At 37.4% G+C, this 18,995-nt stretch overlaps 1 protein-coding gene across 1 annotated transcript in view; it reads right to left on the bottom strand.

Moving 5' to 3' along the window:
* SPAST (spastin) overlaps positions 1-15,642 on the bottom strand; it is a 32,235-nt gene extending 16,593 nt beyond the window's left edge. The window contains exons 1-5 of the mRNA XM_009880432.1: positions 15,597-15,642; positions 14,834-14,917; positions 13,459-13,542; positions 7,848-7,943; positions 538-725 (exon numbers count right to left, since the gene is read on the bottom strand). Coding sequence (XP_009878734.1) covers positions 538-725; positions 7,848-7,943; positions 13,459-13,542; positions 14,834-14,917; positions 15,597-15,642 — 498 coding nt within the window. The remainder of the gene's footprint in view (positions 1-537; positions 726-7,847; positions 7,944-13,458; positions 13,543-14,833; positions 14,918-15,596) is intronic.
* Positions 15,643-18,995: the final 3,353 nt, after the last annotated feature.

The following is an 18,995-nucleotide window of genomic DNA, read 5'->3' as shown; positions in this document are numbered from 1 at the left end:
GGAAAGAGATAGGTCAAAAGAAATGTAGCATTTTTCTGTCTTCTTAGTATAGGACTTACTTTTGTATTTAAGTCACAATCTAACAATAATTTGCTTTTCAACGTGGTTGCAATACAACCCATGCATGCATGCTTTGGAAGAGAAGGAACATGCGGAGAGGAAATCTGTAGTTCTGGAGTACGAGGGGTTTTTCTCCATCTTTCACATACTGGGAGTAATATTTATTTTTCTCATAGAGAAGCTTCTCCCAGTTTCCCATACAATTTTCAAAACAAGTATTATCATTTTATGACTGTAATTACAATTAAAATCCATTTGCCCATGCAGCCACTCAATGCCCCTCGATTTCTAAAATCCACTCTGCAGCCTAGCTCAACAGGCTTGGCCAAAAAAATTAGGGGTTTAGGTTTATTTATTTTTTTTTCCCAAAAAACTTTTTTCTTCTACGATACTGCAATAAAGGCAGTAAACCCAAAGTTTGTTCTGGAGTTTACACTGACTTTCCAAGTGTATACTGCTATATTATCCTCACCATACCTTGTGGGTTGAAGCTGCAGGATTAGGTGCTGGTCTAGACACAGAAGATGATGATATCCCACTGTAGCTAGGAGTTCTATGGTGACCTGAAAGGCCTGTGGATCCAGTTTTTGCAACAGTTTTTGAACGAGGAAGGGAATTACTCATGTGTGTTAAGGGATCCTTCTTTTTTGGAACCGCTCCACTTTCTATAAAGAAAACCAATGTCATGAGAACATTTTCAGCAGTCAGTATCAATTCAAACATGAAGATAGTATTGTTGACACAATACAGTATTATAGCGGAATAATACAGGTTTTTTTTAAGAGGTTTAGTAGTTTTAAGGAGATAGTAACTGCAGCTTCCTCTAGGAGCTCTTTTTAGGAGCTCTCAAAACCAACACTAGCTAGCCACCTTAGAAAAGCTGGAGATGGCTAAGAACACCATCTATTCCTTAAGACAGAATAAGACAGAACACAAGCCAGAAGATTTTCCTTCCCAAGAACTCCTAAAAATAATCATTGTAATAATACCCAAATTTCAGGCCATTAGATTCAGAGCATTCATTCCTTAACTGATGTTAGCAAGCTAGTTAGTTTGGATGTTAGCTAACACTATCTAGCACCTTCCACACAGAAGCTTCACCAAGGCACTTTAATTTGGCAAAATTAAAATAGTTATACCTGCAAGCAGCTATCAGGAGCTTACAACTTTGTTTCACGTCAGGGATCTCAAAGGGTAAGTAAATTCTGAATGGACAGCGCTGAAGCAGCTTACCTTCCTACATTTAAAATTAAGTCTTAAAATATTATATCACTTAATTCAAACTCCACCACACCTTTCATTCCCACTTGCTCTAATTCACCTCCATGATGGAGCAGGTACGTCTCAAATCTGGTGACAGATATAACATAACACATTGGCCACAGGTGATGAAACTACAAAAGGCCATTTTCATCCAGAGTTAAGTGAAACAGCACTTGACTTCTACATTCTCCGTATGGGATACATGATAAAATAAGGTTCCTTGGCACAGAAATGGCAAGTGTAAACTACCAAATCAGAGACTAAGAGGTAAGAATGTCCTACAGCAAGCATGCAGGTTGGTCAGGGTGGTTAACAATTAGAGAACAGCATCAGATTGGGTTTTTTTTTGTGGTGCGAATACAGTACTTGAAGCTGTCTCATACAGTACTGTTGTCTGCAATGGAAACTGTAAATACTGCCTTATTTTATATCCTTTTAAAAAGATGAAGGAATTTTTTAATTAGATAAGAGAAATATAGCATCAAGGGTAAGGAAGCTCAAGATGGATTTCAGCTACAAGTTTCTTCATTAAGATTTCAGAAATCTGCAACTCGGTTTTTCTTCTCAGTCTTAAGCAACGGACCAAAGAACTCTGATTTTTAAAGGAAGTGAACAACTCTATAAAGAATTTTTAATACTGCAGTTCAGTGAAAAATACTTTAAGTAGAAAGCCTCATATTTTGAATGTTGTGTTTAAAAAATTCCATTAAGAATACCTCAGTGAAACAGTATCATGGAAGGATTAATTAATCACTACCCTGTTCTCAGCCTCTTTAAACATAAAAGTCTTGCACACTACCAGTAGCAAATCTTTACACAGCCTGCAGTTATCCAGGTGTTGAACTACTTGGCTAAGAAGCTGCTAAAGCCTCTCTTCAGTCACAAATCTACCCTTTTTTAGAGTCAGAGAAACTCTGCAGGGGTCATCATAAACAAGATGATGTATCAATATGCAAAAAACAAGGAAACAAAGAATATAATTAACCACATTTACCTGTAAGATATTGCTTGTTAAAAAAAACAAAAACAAAACAAAAAAAAACAAAGCCACACACAACAACAACAACAAAAAAACCCAACCCAAAACTGGCTACTGACTAAATCACACACAGATTCAGAGCTGGTTAAATTTACTCAGTCATTCCTGCACAGGAATTTCCAAGTCAAAAACTCTTCAAAATTAGGCATACATAGTAACTTTCAAGTTCAAAAAGCAGGAGAGGAATCAATTAAAAAACCTAGTTACTCAACACTGCGGTCCAATTTAATCAAAAGGTGGCACTCAGTTTGGTTGTTTGGGTTTTTATCCTTCAGCCTCATTTGCACAGCTGGCTTAAAGTCAACATGGGAAGGCTTCAAAAAGATAAAGTAGTTTTTCTCCATCTCCTTCACCCTAGCATGTTGCTCAATTATCACGCTTTCCCATCTATTGAGAAAGATACACACACATTACAATTTTGCGCATCATAAAATTGCACAGGTAAGGAGTATTTCAAGAAGCTGGAAATACGGGAGGGGAAGGAAAAGGAGAAAGGTTTAAATACCAATTACTGTTCACTCTAGCTGTACCTCCAGGAATCAACACCACTAAGTTTATGTATGTTCTGTGGTCAGTCCTGATGGGTAGCACAAAAAGAAGCACTGATGAACTACTCTTGAACATAGTTGTTCAGGGTCAACTACAGAGGGAAACTTCATTTTATATACACATTTTCATTTAAGAAGTAAATAAAAATGTGATCAAACTCTTCAGAATTACAGTTTATCTAAAGTTCTCCTATTTCTAAAGCATGAAGCGTTTAGGACCACATGTATGTCACTTGTTAGACTATCAGTCTCAGCCCCTACTGTTTCATTATATTATATCTTTTGCTGTAACAAATATAAACCCCCCAAAACACATCTTATCTATTTCTATTTGTCATCTGCTGAAAAACTGAAAATATGCTGCAAGTGTCCTTAAAACCTCTGTAATATCTCCAGCAGCCTTTTGCCAAATGTTTCACTGTTCCGTATAAAACAGTAAGGAAGTGCCTAAAATATGCTCTAATCACAAAGAGAGACCATGGCATTTTTTGCAAGTGTATTTGAAACACTGAACAATTCAATTGCCTACTTCACATATACTTATAGGATATTAATAGGGGCTCGATCATTTTCATTTTACTAATTCTTGACTGGACAGAATAATTTACTTTAAAGTTCCAAGCTAACACCATTAGATCATACAGAAATAATAACTATCTGGTCCTGAAAGCATCCCTGCAATTTTAATCTGACATCCAAATACATACACAACAAACAAGGAGCAAAATTTTGTCTGAGGTTTTTTATTGGTTAAATTGTGATAAGCTGCAGACACAGGCAGATTCAGATTCCCTTACTGAAAAAATGTTAAAACTTTATTTATTATATTTAGCTGTTTTTAAAGTTAAAGTGAATTAAGGATGTGTTTGAACAACTTTAAGAGAACCACAATCATACCACACACCTGGAAACACAGAAACAATCTGGGAAACATGTAGCTCTAGCTGATTTATCTAACAAAGATAAAAGCACGCTTTGTATTTCGAAAAAGCAAACCAATTATCTTTACTTTCATGCATCTAAACCAGATTAAGGCATATGTTAATAAACAAGTTTCTGCTGTTTTGTAACTTCTTAAGCATAAAAAAAAAAAGTTTAAATTAAAATTAGCAGCAGAACATTGCAGAACACTTTCCAGTAGAACACATCCAGTATTGCAGAACACTTTACAGCTTTTAATTGTGAAACCTTAAAAATCATCAGGGAATATTCCTCAGAAATTCCTTATGTATGCCTATTGATAACTGACATAAAGTGACTAAGAGAAGCTACATGTGGTCTGTGGATCCCAGGTTGAAGAAAAAAAAATCACCGGTCTAGAATTGTCTGTAACTTTATGTATGCAGTTTTATTAAAAAAAAAAAATTAAAAAATCTTTAAACTGCTTAGCTACACATTTTCAGCAAATATTGCATAGAAAAATACATGCAGCAATTGCAAGACTGATAGTTATTCAGGATCGGCACTCACAATAGCCCCCAAACTAGTAATTCCTTCAAAGCTTATATTCAGATTTTTCAAACAGGTAGATGCAAGTAACAAAAGCTCCCTAACAGAAAGCTTCAGCATCTAACAAGGACGTGTTCGATGTCTCAAATAGTAGCACAGCTACACAGATCAGGGACACAGTTGTTCTTCTTTCTGAACTGACAGAGCCATGTCAGTCAAAGATCTACTGTTGCCAAATTATGGTGTTAAAAATGATCTTATTGCTACTTGTTCTTCTCCTTGGGAAACTTCTTTAAAAACTTCAGCATTAAGAGTAGAATTTTTGCAACTTGAAAAACATTGCTACTATTAAAGACATACCAGCAAATCCTTCCAAGTGAAAAATGAGATAAAATAGTAGCTACTTGCACAGTGCTCATGTTATGTTAAGAAAGAGAAATTTAATGCTTTCTCTGATCACGCTGAGATTTACACATTCAGTGTAAAACGATACACTGAAATTACTGTAATACTATCAGTATTGTATGCCCAGCAAGTAAGTTCATAAAACTCATAAACACTGCCTTTGGCAAGAGTGGCATGATCTCCTTCCCAAACCAGTTTGAAAACAAAATACCACAATCCACAACGCAAAAGAAAACACACGTCTGAAGAAAAAAAAAAACAACAAAAAACAGACAGCTAAATTGTTTTACATCTAACTTAAGACTGCTATGATAACAAGTGATGGATATTAAACAATAAATGTCTTTTAAAATAAGAAGTTTGGGGTCAAGGCTACTTATTATTACTCTCAAGTTACCATATAGCCTTCTGCAACTGAAGGGCAGGTGATACTGCTGTAATGAGGCCTTATCAAAATATCATTACAAATATATCAGATAAATTTTTAAGAAAAATCTCCACCTATTCAGGTAAGTCAGGAAACTACGAATGAGGAAGATAGGAATAGGCAGTCATTTGTGCTAGAATCAAGCAAATTGGTCTGAAAGGCTGACACAAACAGTATCTTGAAAGAAGGAAGAATCTCAAATTACTAACATTTTTGTAAATTTAAAAAAATGTACAGTATAGCTGTGAGAATAGAATATTAGACAGAATTAAGAAGTAAAAACATCATTAAAGACTTTAGCCTTTAGAGGCAAATGAAAGAAAGCAAAGCACTTTTTGACCAAAAAATGGACAAAAAGGCACTTTTTTGATGTTAAAATTATGAATGATCGTGTTTCACACTCCATAAAATCCTGGACTTTTAAAAAGCCCAGCCTGATTCGGCAACAGCACAGGTAATACTTTACATAGATAGAAAAATAAAGCTTCTGCCAGAGTCCTGTGGCTCAGTACCTCTGCACTCCCTCTAGTTTCCCAATAACGGGCAGTCCTCTTACCTCAAGTAGCCTGCAAGCTGATTTTGTACAGTTTTCCAAGAATTCGTCATCTACTTTGTGTTTTAAAATGATTGCAGCTGTCTGTATGAAAATACCACCTTTACTACAACATGTATAAAGGAGGTACTTTTAAGGAAAAAGTGTAGCACCAACAAGTTCTTCCAAACAAGATTCCCTTCTCCCGCACCCCAGAAAGAGAGACAGAGCGAGCGTGAACAAGCATGCGAGCGCAGGCACCAGCCAATTAAGAAATTCAGACATCAGATAATGGACTGACTTTCCTAGTACTATCAGGGACCCCAAAGCTGCAAGAGAAGCTCAGTACTTTGGGTAAACCTCTAACTTCCACAAGTTTATCTTTGGCAATGGAAACGCAAATAGAAATGGAACAAGCCTCTTGAAGGATCTAGTACCTAACTCTATTTTATGACCTGATCTTTAGCCCTTCTGTCTCCTCTCAGATCCCACTGAGCCCAGTAAATGAAAGTTTCTCCATTAACCCACATTTCTTTTCAGAAAGTTGGAAGACACTTTCTCAGAAAAAAAGCATCCCCAATAGACCATGGCCCTTTGCAGTTGTTTCGCTACCCTTTCCTCCACAGTTTTGCAGAAGTGGTTCTGTCATCCATCTTCTGTAAGTCACCAGGAATATGACTCCAAATGGGTAAATTGACTAATACCAATTTCCACAAGTTTACCAACAGTGACCACCTCCTGCTACAGGAACTTCTGTAAATAAAAACACCTGCCACAGCACTGGCAAAACATTTCTTCGTTTCAGGCAGATGCCAATGGATATTCTATGCTTTGTTACTAACAGATTTAAGTAACTAAATTAACAGTTTTGAGAGTGAAAGTTCAGCCTAACCTTCTCCTGCAGCATCCAATTCGGAGATAAGTTGAGAAAAAGATACAAAAACATATAAAGGAAAGAGTTTAAAAAAAGCTGTTCATATCAAATCAGATGGAACATGTTAGCAATTTTTGTGTGCATATGTATTTGTTCATTCCATCTCCAGCCAACCAGGTGAAAAAAAGAAAGTTGTACTGGATCTTTTAAGGTAAAGAGTTCTCAAGGTCAATCTACACAGGAACTTATACTGAAGAGCCATTTAAACTACATCTTTTTGACAAATGTGGTTCACAAAAATACCACACCTACAGTAATCTAAAGGTACGTAACGTGACATAGTTCCACCACTTTAATTCCTCATACATTAAGAAGAATAAAACCAAACAGTAAGGTGACTTCAGAACTAGAAATGGAGCTTAAAAAAAATAAAAGCATATGTTTACAGTAACTTTAAAGTTTAGTTACTTTAGAAACTGAATACTGCTCTTGACTCAGTAGACAAGCTTTATGAATTCCACTGCTTGTTAGCTCTCTATTTTATTTAACTTCATTGTAGTCTACTGTATGAATTACCAGCTGAGATCACAGTTGTGACAATAGCTTAATGCTGGCTTAAAACATTCACTGAAGACAATTCACAAATCTCACAGTAACTTTACTCCCTGTATACAGACAAACAAGTTTACTTCTCTTATTTCAGTATCCCTGGTGCAGTCTTCTGGGAAAGGATAAACACAACCTTCTTTGACAAAAAGCAAGAGCTGTTCCTCCCCCCGGCCTTGTTTTAATTGTGTATCACTTCCTCAGATTAAAACCCCCTGAAATTTAAAGCAGCTGGATGCAAATGCACATTCACCCTCACAATATCATAAAGCAAGAGCTACTTATGTAGGCACAGTTTATAACCTACACACCCTACACAAACTTTGAGACTTTGTAAAACACGTTTAATTTAATTCATTTCAGAATATAACAGGAGAAACATTTTCTGAAGTGTTGTCTTAGTGAATAGCTTTGGATTCTAGGACAGTCATTGTTAAGAGAGAACTGAATACTGCGAAGTGTTGTCAAAGCCATAGAAAGGATGGAATGTATTTTATATAAAGTCTTTAAAAACAGAAATATAAACTTTTTTTTTTTTTTTTTAAATTTGGCGGGGCCAGAACATAGCATTGCATATTTTTCCCTGTAATACACCAGAAACTGAGAGACATCCCCTCAATAGGCGCTGGTAAAACCAAACCCACCTGACTGGAGATGTCCATTGCGGCATGCCAGGTTAGTACTGTCATTATAGACCTCCGTTTGCGGCTTGGAAATTTGCAAAACTGCCTGCAGCTTCTCTACATAGTAGACAGAGGGGGAGGGAGGAAAAAGGACAAAATAAACAAACAAAAAATAAAAATGAACCAAGAAAGTTTATGTATGTTGAACACACAAATGTCAAGTTTGGCTTTGTTATACTTGATACAGGGTTAAAGATAAAAGGAGCATTTCTATCTATTCTACGTGTTTAGCAAATTTGTAAGAAAATTCTGTCAGCATGAGCATGACTGAAAACTGCTTTAGAACTAGCCATTTAGGGCTGAGTTAATTACAACAATCTTTCCAGTCTAGTGATTGTAGTTACTTCCCAAAAGCAATGGTCAGGATTAATTCAACTTCATTTATTCAATATTTGTGTTGATAAATAATTTCTGAAAGTCCTCCCCAAGGTGTTACTGTTGACCAACTGCAAGGAGTCAGTTAAATGTTTCACTTAAGTAGTAACAGCCAGTCAACTTTTTACAGAAACCTCAACTGTTCAAGCAAAACACCATATACACATTACAATGTCTTTCAATAAAGATCTCTATTTAGAAATATAATTGCCTCGAAATTAAGTCAATAAAATTCTCATGCAAGCTGTGCTCTTTAAGAGGATTAACTTCAGAAACATCTGAACACAAGATTTACAAGGTTAAAGATTAAGGAGAAAGAAATTAACTCTAAAAAGTCATGAGAAACTAGCCAAAGCATAAGTCAAAGAGATGCAAGGCTGCAAAGGACATAAAACAAGAATTAAGTCTCTTTTTTATTCCGTGAAGCCCCCCTACCATCCCTGCTTTTCCCACTACAGTTAAAAACCTCTAGGCCCTACTTTTGGAGCACTTTGCAGCCTCTCCTACCTTTATTTCACACACACACACACCCTTTTTTGTAAAAACAAAACATGGTTTGTAAGGATGCAAGGCATACATTGTCACCCCACACCCCACACCCCCCCCAGCCTTTTTTTCTCCTCTCCCCCAAGAGATAACAGTACCAAGAAGCTGCAGGAAAACAGCTAAGTAGAGGAGCAATGTCCTCTGGCAACATGAAAGCACATACTGCAAAAGCAGCTGAATTCTACTGAAAATGTGCACGGCCAAGATCCTAAGTGCCCTGACTGGAGGAAGAACTGCCATTCAGAGCTTGCAGATCGTATGATCATACAACTAACAAGCATAAACATCTCCTTGCTTCCACTTCTTTGTCTATTACAGATCTTTCTCCAGTCTGTTTCATTTGTTTCTTCTTCTGCCTGCTCCTGATCACTCACCACTGAGCCTCCCTGAAAAGTATCTTTAAACCCAACAGTTGAAGTAATGGATTAATAATAATATCCAGACTGAACAAGATGCAGTTAAGAGTGAAAACTTAGTAGCCACAGGTAAATATGAAAAGGTAAAGCTCAAGATTAGTACGTGCACCCAGGGTTTACTTTGTTTTAAATTTAAAGCATTGCAGAGTTGGATACAGTAAAACAACAAAATGTTAGTCACAAAACAACCTACGAACAACTACAAGCTTTGTAACTTGTAAGAAGTTACCCTAAGAAACCTCCCTCTAAAGAAGCCTAAGAAAAGTCCTTTTAGCATGAGGGACCACAAACATGGTGTACTATTTCAGCAGGCGCAACCCTACTGAAGGGGACAGCAGAATAGCCTACTCCCTGCCCAGTGCATGCAATCTGAATGGGAAGTACACAGAGAAGCTTAGCAAACAACATTAGTACTAATAGACTTGGTAAGATATTAGATAAGCAGTTCAGTTGTGGAAAACATTTCTGAACTTTACAAACAAAAACCACCCCAGCTGTCTAGTGAATGACCACAATAAAAATCAATTGGCTTGGGCAGGAATTCAGGAAATGCCATTTGCTTCATCGCTACAGTTTGAGACTGGGGTTTTACCACAATTATCAATGGCTTAGCAAGTTCCACATATTCAGGAACTCCAAAAATGCAACACAAAAATGTAATCCAGTTTCAATTCACACACTGTCCTTCCATCACCTTACATATTAACATGTAATTTTAATCTTGCACATAAAATTACATAATGTAAATATATCACTTTTCTTGAGAGACAGTGTAGCTGTAGAGCCCTCTGGAATAATGAAAAAAATTGAGCTATTGAATATTATTCCAGGAAATTAATAGGACACTACCACCTTCCATTTAAATGCTTTCTCCCTGTGTGTCCAGACATGAAGGGGGGGAGGGGGAGGGAGAGTTTACAGAATCTCATTCATTATTTCCCCTTGATGATACAACATTGACATAAACCTACCAAATAAACACCACTGCAGCCATTGTCTTCTTTAGGCAATACTAGACTTCGAGTTTCTAATTAATTTCTAATTTAAAAAAGTTAACTTGTAACACAGGCCTGAAGCAAAATCACCATCACCTCCAAGAAAGTGGAAGAATCCCAAAAGGTGTCCATTGAAGCCCATAACTATATATGGGCAGAATTATTACCAAAGAGCATACTGATGAAATATATTTGAACTATGTGCCGTGTGCATCCTTCAACCAAACTACCAAAGCTACACATAGCACACAGACAGGCACTTGTGCTGATAGAAGTCTGTGCCCCTGCAGAAAGTCTCTGAAATGGGAGAACACAGACTGGTACAACACGTGTATAGCGGTAGAATTGAACAGTGTTGCACTGGACGTTGTGGTTATCTACCTTTAGGAACAGCAAACTGCTGAGTTTTGTGTAGCAGTTGTAGAAAACAAATATCCTCCTGTGATTCTAAATATATCAAATATAATGATTCTAACATGGATGATCAGTCATCCAGGAGAGATCAGCTCTATGAAGACCATCAGAGCAAGATTTATCCACTCATCTAAGTAACTGCACAGCTAACACACCCTAAACTGTGTCAACAACCGGGGCAGCCACCAATTCAGATGGCAGAACTTGGAAGTCCTCTGGCAGCTAGCACAACTCAATATCGTCACTGGACTGCCAAAGCGATCAAGTCACCTTGAAGTGCTCTGAAAGATACCTGGAGTAAGTTCAGCTTTCAGGCTCAAGTAAAGCTTCAAATGGAATACGATACAGTAATTTAGACTCAAGATGAAAACAGGGCTGAAAATAGTAAAACTATCATCCAAGGTAAGTATCTACATCCTCTTGGTCTAACATTAAAAGGCATCAATAGTGTGATGACACATGGTGGTGACACACGGGTGTGATCAGACAACACAGTCCCATCAGTGGTGTCAATCTGCAGTCTGCAATCACATCTCTGTCTAGCAAGTAGGATGAAATATTTGATATTATTCTCTACTTTAAGTCTGTTTTATCACGCCAGCTAATGCAACAAAGGACTTTCCTATTCTTTCTTAAGAAATGGAGAAATTCCACAGGGCTAAAGGAAAACACATACTCTTTGGTCTGAAGAGTTGGATTCTTAAGAAAAATCACTTTATTGAACCTTAAGAGCTTCAAGAGCCTCAGGTTTAGTTCAACTACAAATGCATCTCTACACCACTTAAAAACTTCCAAATATCTGTTCCTCTAAGTTGCAGGATACAAGGTATATTTAGAATTGCACATGCAATTCAACTCTAGATTATCTTAAATTTCCATAAAATCCATGTAAAATTGACATATAAAGTAATAAAAAGAGATGCGGTCAATACCTGAAAGCTGGTTAGATGGTGTAACAAATATCACTCAAATAGATCCATAATGATCAAGGTTGCAGGGTTTTAAATCCACTGGAATATCTCTCCAGACAATATCTTTTTCCTACCCAAGAAGGCAGATGACTTCACTTGCTCCTTTCTATCCAAATTTTGCTCTCAGGTGCATTTTTTAATGCAGATTCTTAGTGCAAATTGAACAAGAACTTAAGTAGAGTAAAGTACTAAACTTCTGATAATTTCAAAGTAAAAATAAAATCGTATCGGACATCAACTTATGCAATAAACACTATTCTGTTTACCTTTCAATCTGCACTCTGAATGAAGCATACAAATAAAATAGCATGTGATCACACATTCTGGTAGTAGAAATGAATGTACCAGCTTGACTTCAACTTTAGGATTTTTGCAATGTTTACCTTTTTTACCTTTTCAATCAGAGCATAGCAAATGAGCGACTTACCAACATTGCAAGTGCTACTACAATAACACAAGCAAGGATGAAGCACCACCCACAAAAAATACAGACACTGCTACTTCAAGATTCAAAGAACAGCAATTATTTTTTAAAGAAATCCTAGTTACTTGCAAGTAGGATGTCAGCAACAAGCCATTCCTTATCAAAGATTGTTAGCATGTAATCACTTTCACTCTTTTGTAGCCTGGTTTATACTACCTCTAGAAGTCAGCCTTTAACGCTAATGAATAGAAAGTATCTTTTCTGTATATACTAAGGTTTTACCAACAAGCGCCCACAACAAAGCATAGAAGCCAGAAGCTTCTTTCTTCCCATGTTCCCTTCACTCTTTTTTTTTACCAAAAAGAACTAAGGACACCAGGAACTCAAGGGAAACGAAAGGCATTCACTTTCTTGTGGCTGTCACAACTTCCCTGTCAATCCCCAGTTAGGACCACAGAATCATGAACTGTAAGAGCAGAAAAGAACATGGGTTTTCCCATCCGCTCTGTACACTCCTAGAAGAGGGAGTTAGTAGAATTCCAAACAACACAGTGCAAGATTAAAGCTGCAGATACACAAGTTAAACTGAAGTACATTTGTTAGTTCTCCCTTAAAGAGCAATAAAACAAACAAAAAAAATTTTTTTTTTTTTCATTTTTCTGCCTGAACTGAACGCATTTCCAAAGTTCTCAATTTAGAGGATGCACTACACAAAGCTGTGGGTTTCTCACTTGCTGGGGGAGATCTTTGTTTATCGTGCACAGTAAGATGCCATTTCCAATCCTGCCTATTTTATCCTGTCCATTAAGAGCTTATATACAACACTTAATTTTGATAAAGCTAAAACTATACAACACTATGCTTCTGAAAAGAAGTGGTCTTACCTGCTCATCTTAAAATAGAACACTACTAGATAAAAATTATGAGAATTGGGATTTCACAACCTTATGGCCTACATAACGCTAAAGAATTATTTTTTCAGTACATACCAATAACCAGGAAAATTGTTATATAAGCGACAGCAGAATTAACAGAACATGTAGTTACACTTACAGAAAGCACACAGCACTCACGATGAGCAATATATCATAAGTTTTACTACAGTTCTAACACAGAAATCCTAAACTAACTCCAACAAGAGTTAGTCAAGAGTTCCTCAGTTTATGAGTCAAGCATGCCATGATATAAAGACTTCTCAGTTACTTTTACACCTATTTCTTAAGGCACAGGGAAGTGGATCATGAGATTCCAAATCCATCAACAGCTCTGAAAAAGTATTACTTACTCTCAACTAAAAACTAAACTTAAGAGACCCTACACAGATAATGATTCCTTCACTTTAAAAATCAAAGTAATATTTTAGAAGAGCGCGTTACATGAAGTTGTGCAAATAATGACAAACTTTCCAAAGTTGTGAATCATAACTGGTACCTAAAAGCTGCAAGCGATCCTTGGCCATTGCCAAATTTGTCATCATTTTAGATTGAAGACGTCGAGCCCGTTCACACTGATCACCTTACAAAGAAAAATCAATGTTAAAACACAATTTGGCAAATTAACTTTTTTAAGTGCTAAAATACTGACACCCAGCCTTCCCTCCTCTTCCTCCCACCCCTTATCTACCCCCTCCACTAAGGAACATCATTGCAAAACTAATGAAAAAATCCTAAAGCTTTCTATTTAATCAAGAACATAAAGTTGGTTGACACTATCTGCTTTACAATATTGCTCATAGAGTGGTGGGAAACCAAACATTGCTTTGCATATTCTCTAACATCTCATTGCTGACCTAATAATACATGTTCTTTGTCACTGGATTTTTCTAAACAGAAGTCTATTAAAAAAAGATTTTTAAAAAGCTTGAAAAGTGACTGAGAGGCAAGTACAATTTGAAATAATTTACTCTGGCAAAATTAACAGATTTAAATTCAGTTGACTGTGTCCCTTTACACTTCAAAACACATAGAATTACAGACATTAATATCACCACTTGCTAAAAAATAATGCTGTTCAAGTCAAGCCTTTTTTTTTTTTTCCTTTTTTAAACTGTGCAATTTAGATCGGTTGTATCAAATGCCACGGGTATTGCTGCATAAGTAACATGTCACCATATACTGATATACTGTTCACAAACACTTCTTAACATAGCTGAGGAACAGAACAGCAGTCTGCAAAAGCAGTCACAGGCTTGGGTTTTTGGAGGGGGTTGGGTTATTAATATTACTATATTATTTTGAGGACGGAAATTCTTAGCAAGTCCTTCACTACACCTATTTCTCTATGGTGCATATCTGCTTCTACACTATAGCTTAAAATGTTTCCATATACACAGATGGCTTTCTTCCCTTGTTGAAAATGTTCAGCTATTTTGGCATAAACCAAAACACAATGCTAAACTACTCCAAACTGGGGTGTTTCTTCTTCAGTTATACTGAAAGGAATATAAAATTCTGCATAAGTGAGAATACGAACTGTCAACTTTGGCAAATCAAATGAGAACTCAATATTCTGGCATTCCCATTACATAAGAAATCAAGTGTTTTAGTTTAGAATTTTTATGAACTGCTTATGATTTTGGATAGTCTGAAAATACTTGGAGCAAGATTTGCATGTGTTATAGACCAAAACATTAACGTAGAACAAACAAATGGATCAGTGTTCACCTACAGCTAAAACAGGAATAAGCACTCGTATGAATTCATAGAGCAGACCGTTCCTAGCACCTGTCATATTTAGGAATATTGATTCCTCACTTTGAAGAAGCCATATACAAAAATCTTTTCCACAAAACTCAAAACTGGCTTACCTTGACCAATTACTAAGACAGCTATTCCTTTTTCCAGTTCTTCAATTCCTTTCTTATACCATTCAACAGCTTGTTCCTTTTGTCCTGCTTAAAAAGGAAGTGAACCCATTATTTTCTGTAATGAATTAAAGCTTAGGAATGGTTCCATATAATGCTGCATAAAACAAGTAAGAGATATTTGAACAAAACCCTATGATTTAAAGAAACACTTAAAGGGACACTGTCAACTTTGCATCTACTTAGTTTCAAATAAGCTTTTCTATTAAACACAGGTACTACACCAGCCTCAAATCACTTTTGCCTGTTTTACGAATACTTCTCCATCTGCCTTAAAGAGATCAGTCCCCTTAAAAAAACAACAAAACAAACAAACAAAAACCCCACAACAACCCCAAAACAAACACAACACCTCCAAAAAAAGGGTAAAAAAGCTAGCCTACCTATATTCATTCACAACAGAAATGGTGAAATTAACAGGTTTTCTTTCTGGAATGTCAAATTAAGACCTCTTTTAATCTTCCAGTGATAGCCAATACCAAATTAACACTAGAAGAACAGAAACTCAAGAAGGAAAGCAATGAGTTTAAGATACTACACAGGTGAGACAAGAGACACTTTTCTTCTGGTTAACTTTTGCACAGAGCAGCTCATTTGTCACGGGGGTATTTTTTTGTCCATCCTATCATGACGCTGCTGGATTGCAGGTGTATGTCAGCTTTCACATGAAGTACAATACATGCAGAATTAGAGTACACCTCTGTACCAACAAATTCCTGAATCCATATTACAGCAAATACAACCATGAACATGCTTATGCCTAACCTATACTATCTGACACCACGACAGAGAATAACCTATCGCTCCCCTTCTATAAATACTCTGCATTAAAAAGATACTTGCCCGCGTATGGAAACATACTTTTGCAAGGTAGCTATGTCACACTAAGCATCCTTTTCCACACAGGAATACAGCACATGAGGTACTACAATTTAAACCTGATTTGCATTAACAAGCTGCTAGTGCTAGAAAAAGCAAAAATGCCTAGAATGAAACCTTCAGATATCATTACCCTAGTTTCAGAAGAGATAACGTTTCACAAAACTATTCCTAAGCACCAGTTACCCGTGACTGTGTTGCTTCTGCCCTCAAATCTTTTGACAGCTTCAGCTCCAAACCCATTTTCTAGCAAATTTTAGTGCCAGAAAAAATATTTCAATACATTTATAGAATCCTCTTAAGGGTTTTTGCTTGCTCTTTTCCAGACACAAAATCCTTTAATAACATTTGGCAAGTTTCCCTGTGCAGGTAATTCCACACTTTGCGCCTCCTACCAACACAAACCACAGGAGCAGCACCTTCCAACAGTTGCGTCCATCACACGCCTTGCGAATCATTTTGTCACTGCCCTTTCTCTGCCAGCCTCATATATCTGGACTGTTAAGGACAAAGCTAGAGAAACTGAATCATCGCAGCTGAGTGACTCTGATCGCCTCTGTGGCCTTTTTTTGTTTAAGCTTCTCCCCATCACCTACAGAAATAGTTTTGACTGTGGTATAAATCTAATGCTGATTATGGCTGTTAGAAATCAAATTTGAGATGATTTCAGCCACCTCTGCTATTGCCTGAATTGCTTTGCTATTCTGAAGAGCAGTTACAAACATGTCAAGGTCATCATTAAAGTCTCACTTCCACCTTTTAACTGGAGAAGTTTTATAAGCAATATACCAAACTAAGCTGCTGGCAAAGGCAGTGCTCTGAATTCGCACAGAACCGTTTACTAGTTCTCAGTGATCAAGATATTAAAAGTACAATAAAAAAAGTCATATTCCTTAGAAGTCATTGATTTGCTGTACCCAGTCTGGCTGGGATGGAGTTAATTTTCTTCACAGCAGCCCCTGTGGTGCTGTGTTTTGGAGTTGTGACTAAAACAGGGCTGATAACACACCAATGTTTTGGCTACTGCTGAACAGCTTTCACAGCCTCAAAGTTTTCTTTTTCCTATTCTAGGTCCCCAGTGAGTAGGCTGGTGGAGCGCAGGACGGCTGACCCAAACTAGCCAAAGGGACAGTCCATATCATATAACATAATATAAATCTCAGCAATAACAACCTGTGTAGAGGAAGAACAGAGTGGGGGGCTGTCTTGCAAGGCAGCTATTGCTTAGAAACTGGCTGGGCATTGGTAAGCAATTGCCTTTGCATCACTTGCCTTTCCCCCACCCCTTTCCTTCACTTATTAACATGCCTTTATGCCGAACCACAAGTTCTCTCACTTTTGCTCTTCCTACTCTCTCCCCTGTCCCACTGAGGGGAGTAAACAAGCAGCTATGTGGGTGCTTAGCTGCTGGCTGGGGTCAACCCTCCACATGTGTCTCTCAGTCCCAGGAAAAGATGTTAAGCTTGATCTTGAAAATACCAAAACACAAATATAGATTTCCCCAGTAATTCAGAAGCATAAAAAATTACCAGAAGTGCTATCATAATTACTGAAGCACACACAGCTTCCAGAACAGCATAAATGCCACATAATTAACAAGATATTAGACAATCCAGAAATCCCACCCATTTCACATACTATGCCTAATAAATTCTTTTCTGTTGGAAGTTATAAAAAACTTGTTTACATATGAAATAAATTCAAAGGTATGCATGCACTCCAGTAAAAAGAGATAAGCAAATAACAAATCTATGAATTAAAGCAAAGTGAGCTCTTTTTCAGTGAAACGACTACTGCATTTGCAGGGCTGTAACAGCTTTCAACTGTTTGTGTTAGCAGCAAAGATTTTTTTTTCTTGCTGAACGTATGAGCTGTGCAGCTAATTCATCATATATGACAACTCTAAAAATGTCTATGAAGCAAGTCCATGATTAAAATCGGTATTTGAAGGCTTACCCTTCAAACCACCAACAGTTAGAAGCCACAACAGTGGAACAGGCACCTGATAAATAATTTAAGACTTAGCTACTCTTCACAAAGCAATTGTCAAGAACACCGAATTCTTAAGCTAGAGGTCCCTTCTTTCATTCTTTGCTCCTACGACCCTCAATGCTTTTATACGGTGCATGTGTTCTGAACTAACCTTGCTGCACATGGTGGTTTTTTTTTTTCTTCCAGAGCTCACCACTGCCACTCCCAAATTGTCAATGCAAAGCAAGACACATGCCTCGCTTTTATGGTGCTCCCAGCATGTAGCTTCTATGAAGGCTTATTCCTGTATTTTTAACCTCCTCCTCTAGGATAGCAGTTTCACTAAAGCTCAGCTGCAAGGGCGTAATAAGGTATTCTGATGTTTCCAAAGAATTTTAAAACGCTGCACAGCATGCCCCTAAGGACTACCTTTTGGATGCTGACAGTTGTGCTGCTGCGTTTAGACTAAATGGCTAAATCAAATACACCAGCAATTCCTTCCTTTATTTTTTATCCTCTAGACAGGAAAAAAAAATAATTCTTCACTCCTGTGTTTTATTTAATCAAACCTTAAACATCCTCCTTAACATCTTCTAGTCACATACTGACAGCTTTTTTAAGAATAAGCATGTCAGTTAAAGAAAATTAATTTTAAAAAGCAACTGCCGAAAATATGAAAAAAAAAAATTCTTTCCTTAAAAGTCAGATGACTCCAAATGGGCGGTTTGAGAGCCAAGTTTCCTGAAGACTCACTTCAACACCTCCGTCACTTGTCAGACAGTACATTAAATGATGCCCCTTACTATTGTTGTCCCCGGTGCTTTTGTTGTCCAGCTGGCCTGGTTAAACCCAAAGCTAATTACAGTCACACACATCCCCCCCCCGCGATTTCCAACCGCCTCACCCAGACCTCCGCATCATAAACTTTGAATTAAAGTTATTAGAGGGAAACGCACAGACTTGCTTTGGGTGGGAAATCAGCCTGATAAATGATGCCCCTTACTATTGTTGTCCCCGGTGCTTTTGTTGTCCAGCTGGCCTGGTTAAACCCAAAGCTAATTACAGTCACACACATCCCCCCCCCGCGATTTCCAACCGCCTCACCCAGACCTCCGCATCATAAACTTTGAATTAAAGTTATTAGAGGGAAACGCACAGACTTGCTTTGGGTGGGAAATCAGCCTGAGCCGCAGCGTTTCGGTCCGACCTGCGGCCGCGGGGAGGGACCCGGCCGGGGACGGGGGGGGTTGGGGGA

This window comes from Charadrius vociferus, unplaced genomic scaffold, assembly GCF_000708025.1.
Source record: "Charadrius vociferus isolate BGI_N301 unplaced genomic scaffold, ASM70802v2 scaffold62, whole genome shotgun sequence".
Classification (NCBI taxonomy): domain Eukaryota; kingdom Metazoa; phylum Chordata; class Aves; order Charadriiformes; family Charadriidae; genus Charadrius; species Charadrius vociferus.
This window is presented reverse-complemented; position numbering and strand designations above follow the sequence as displayed.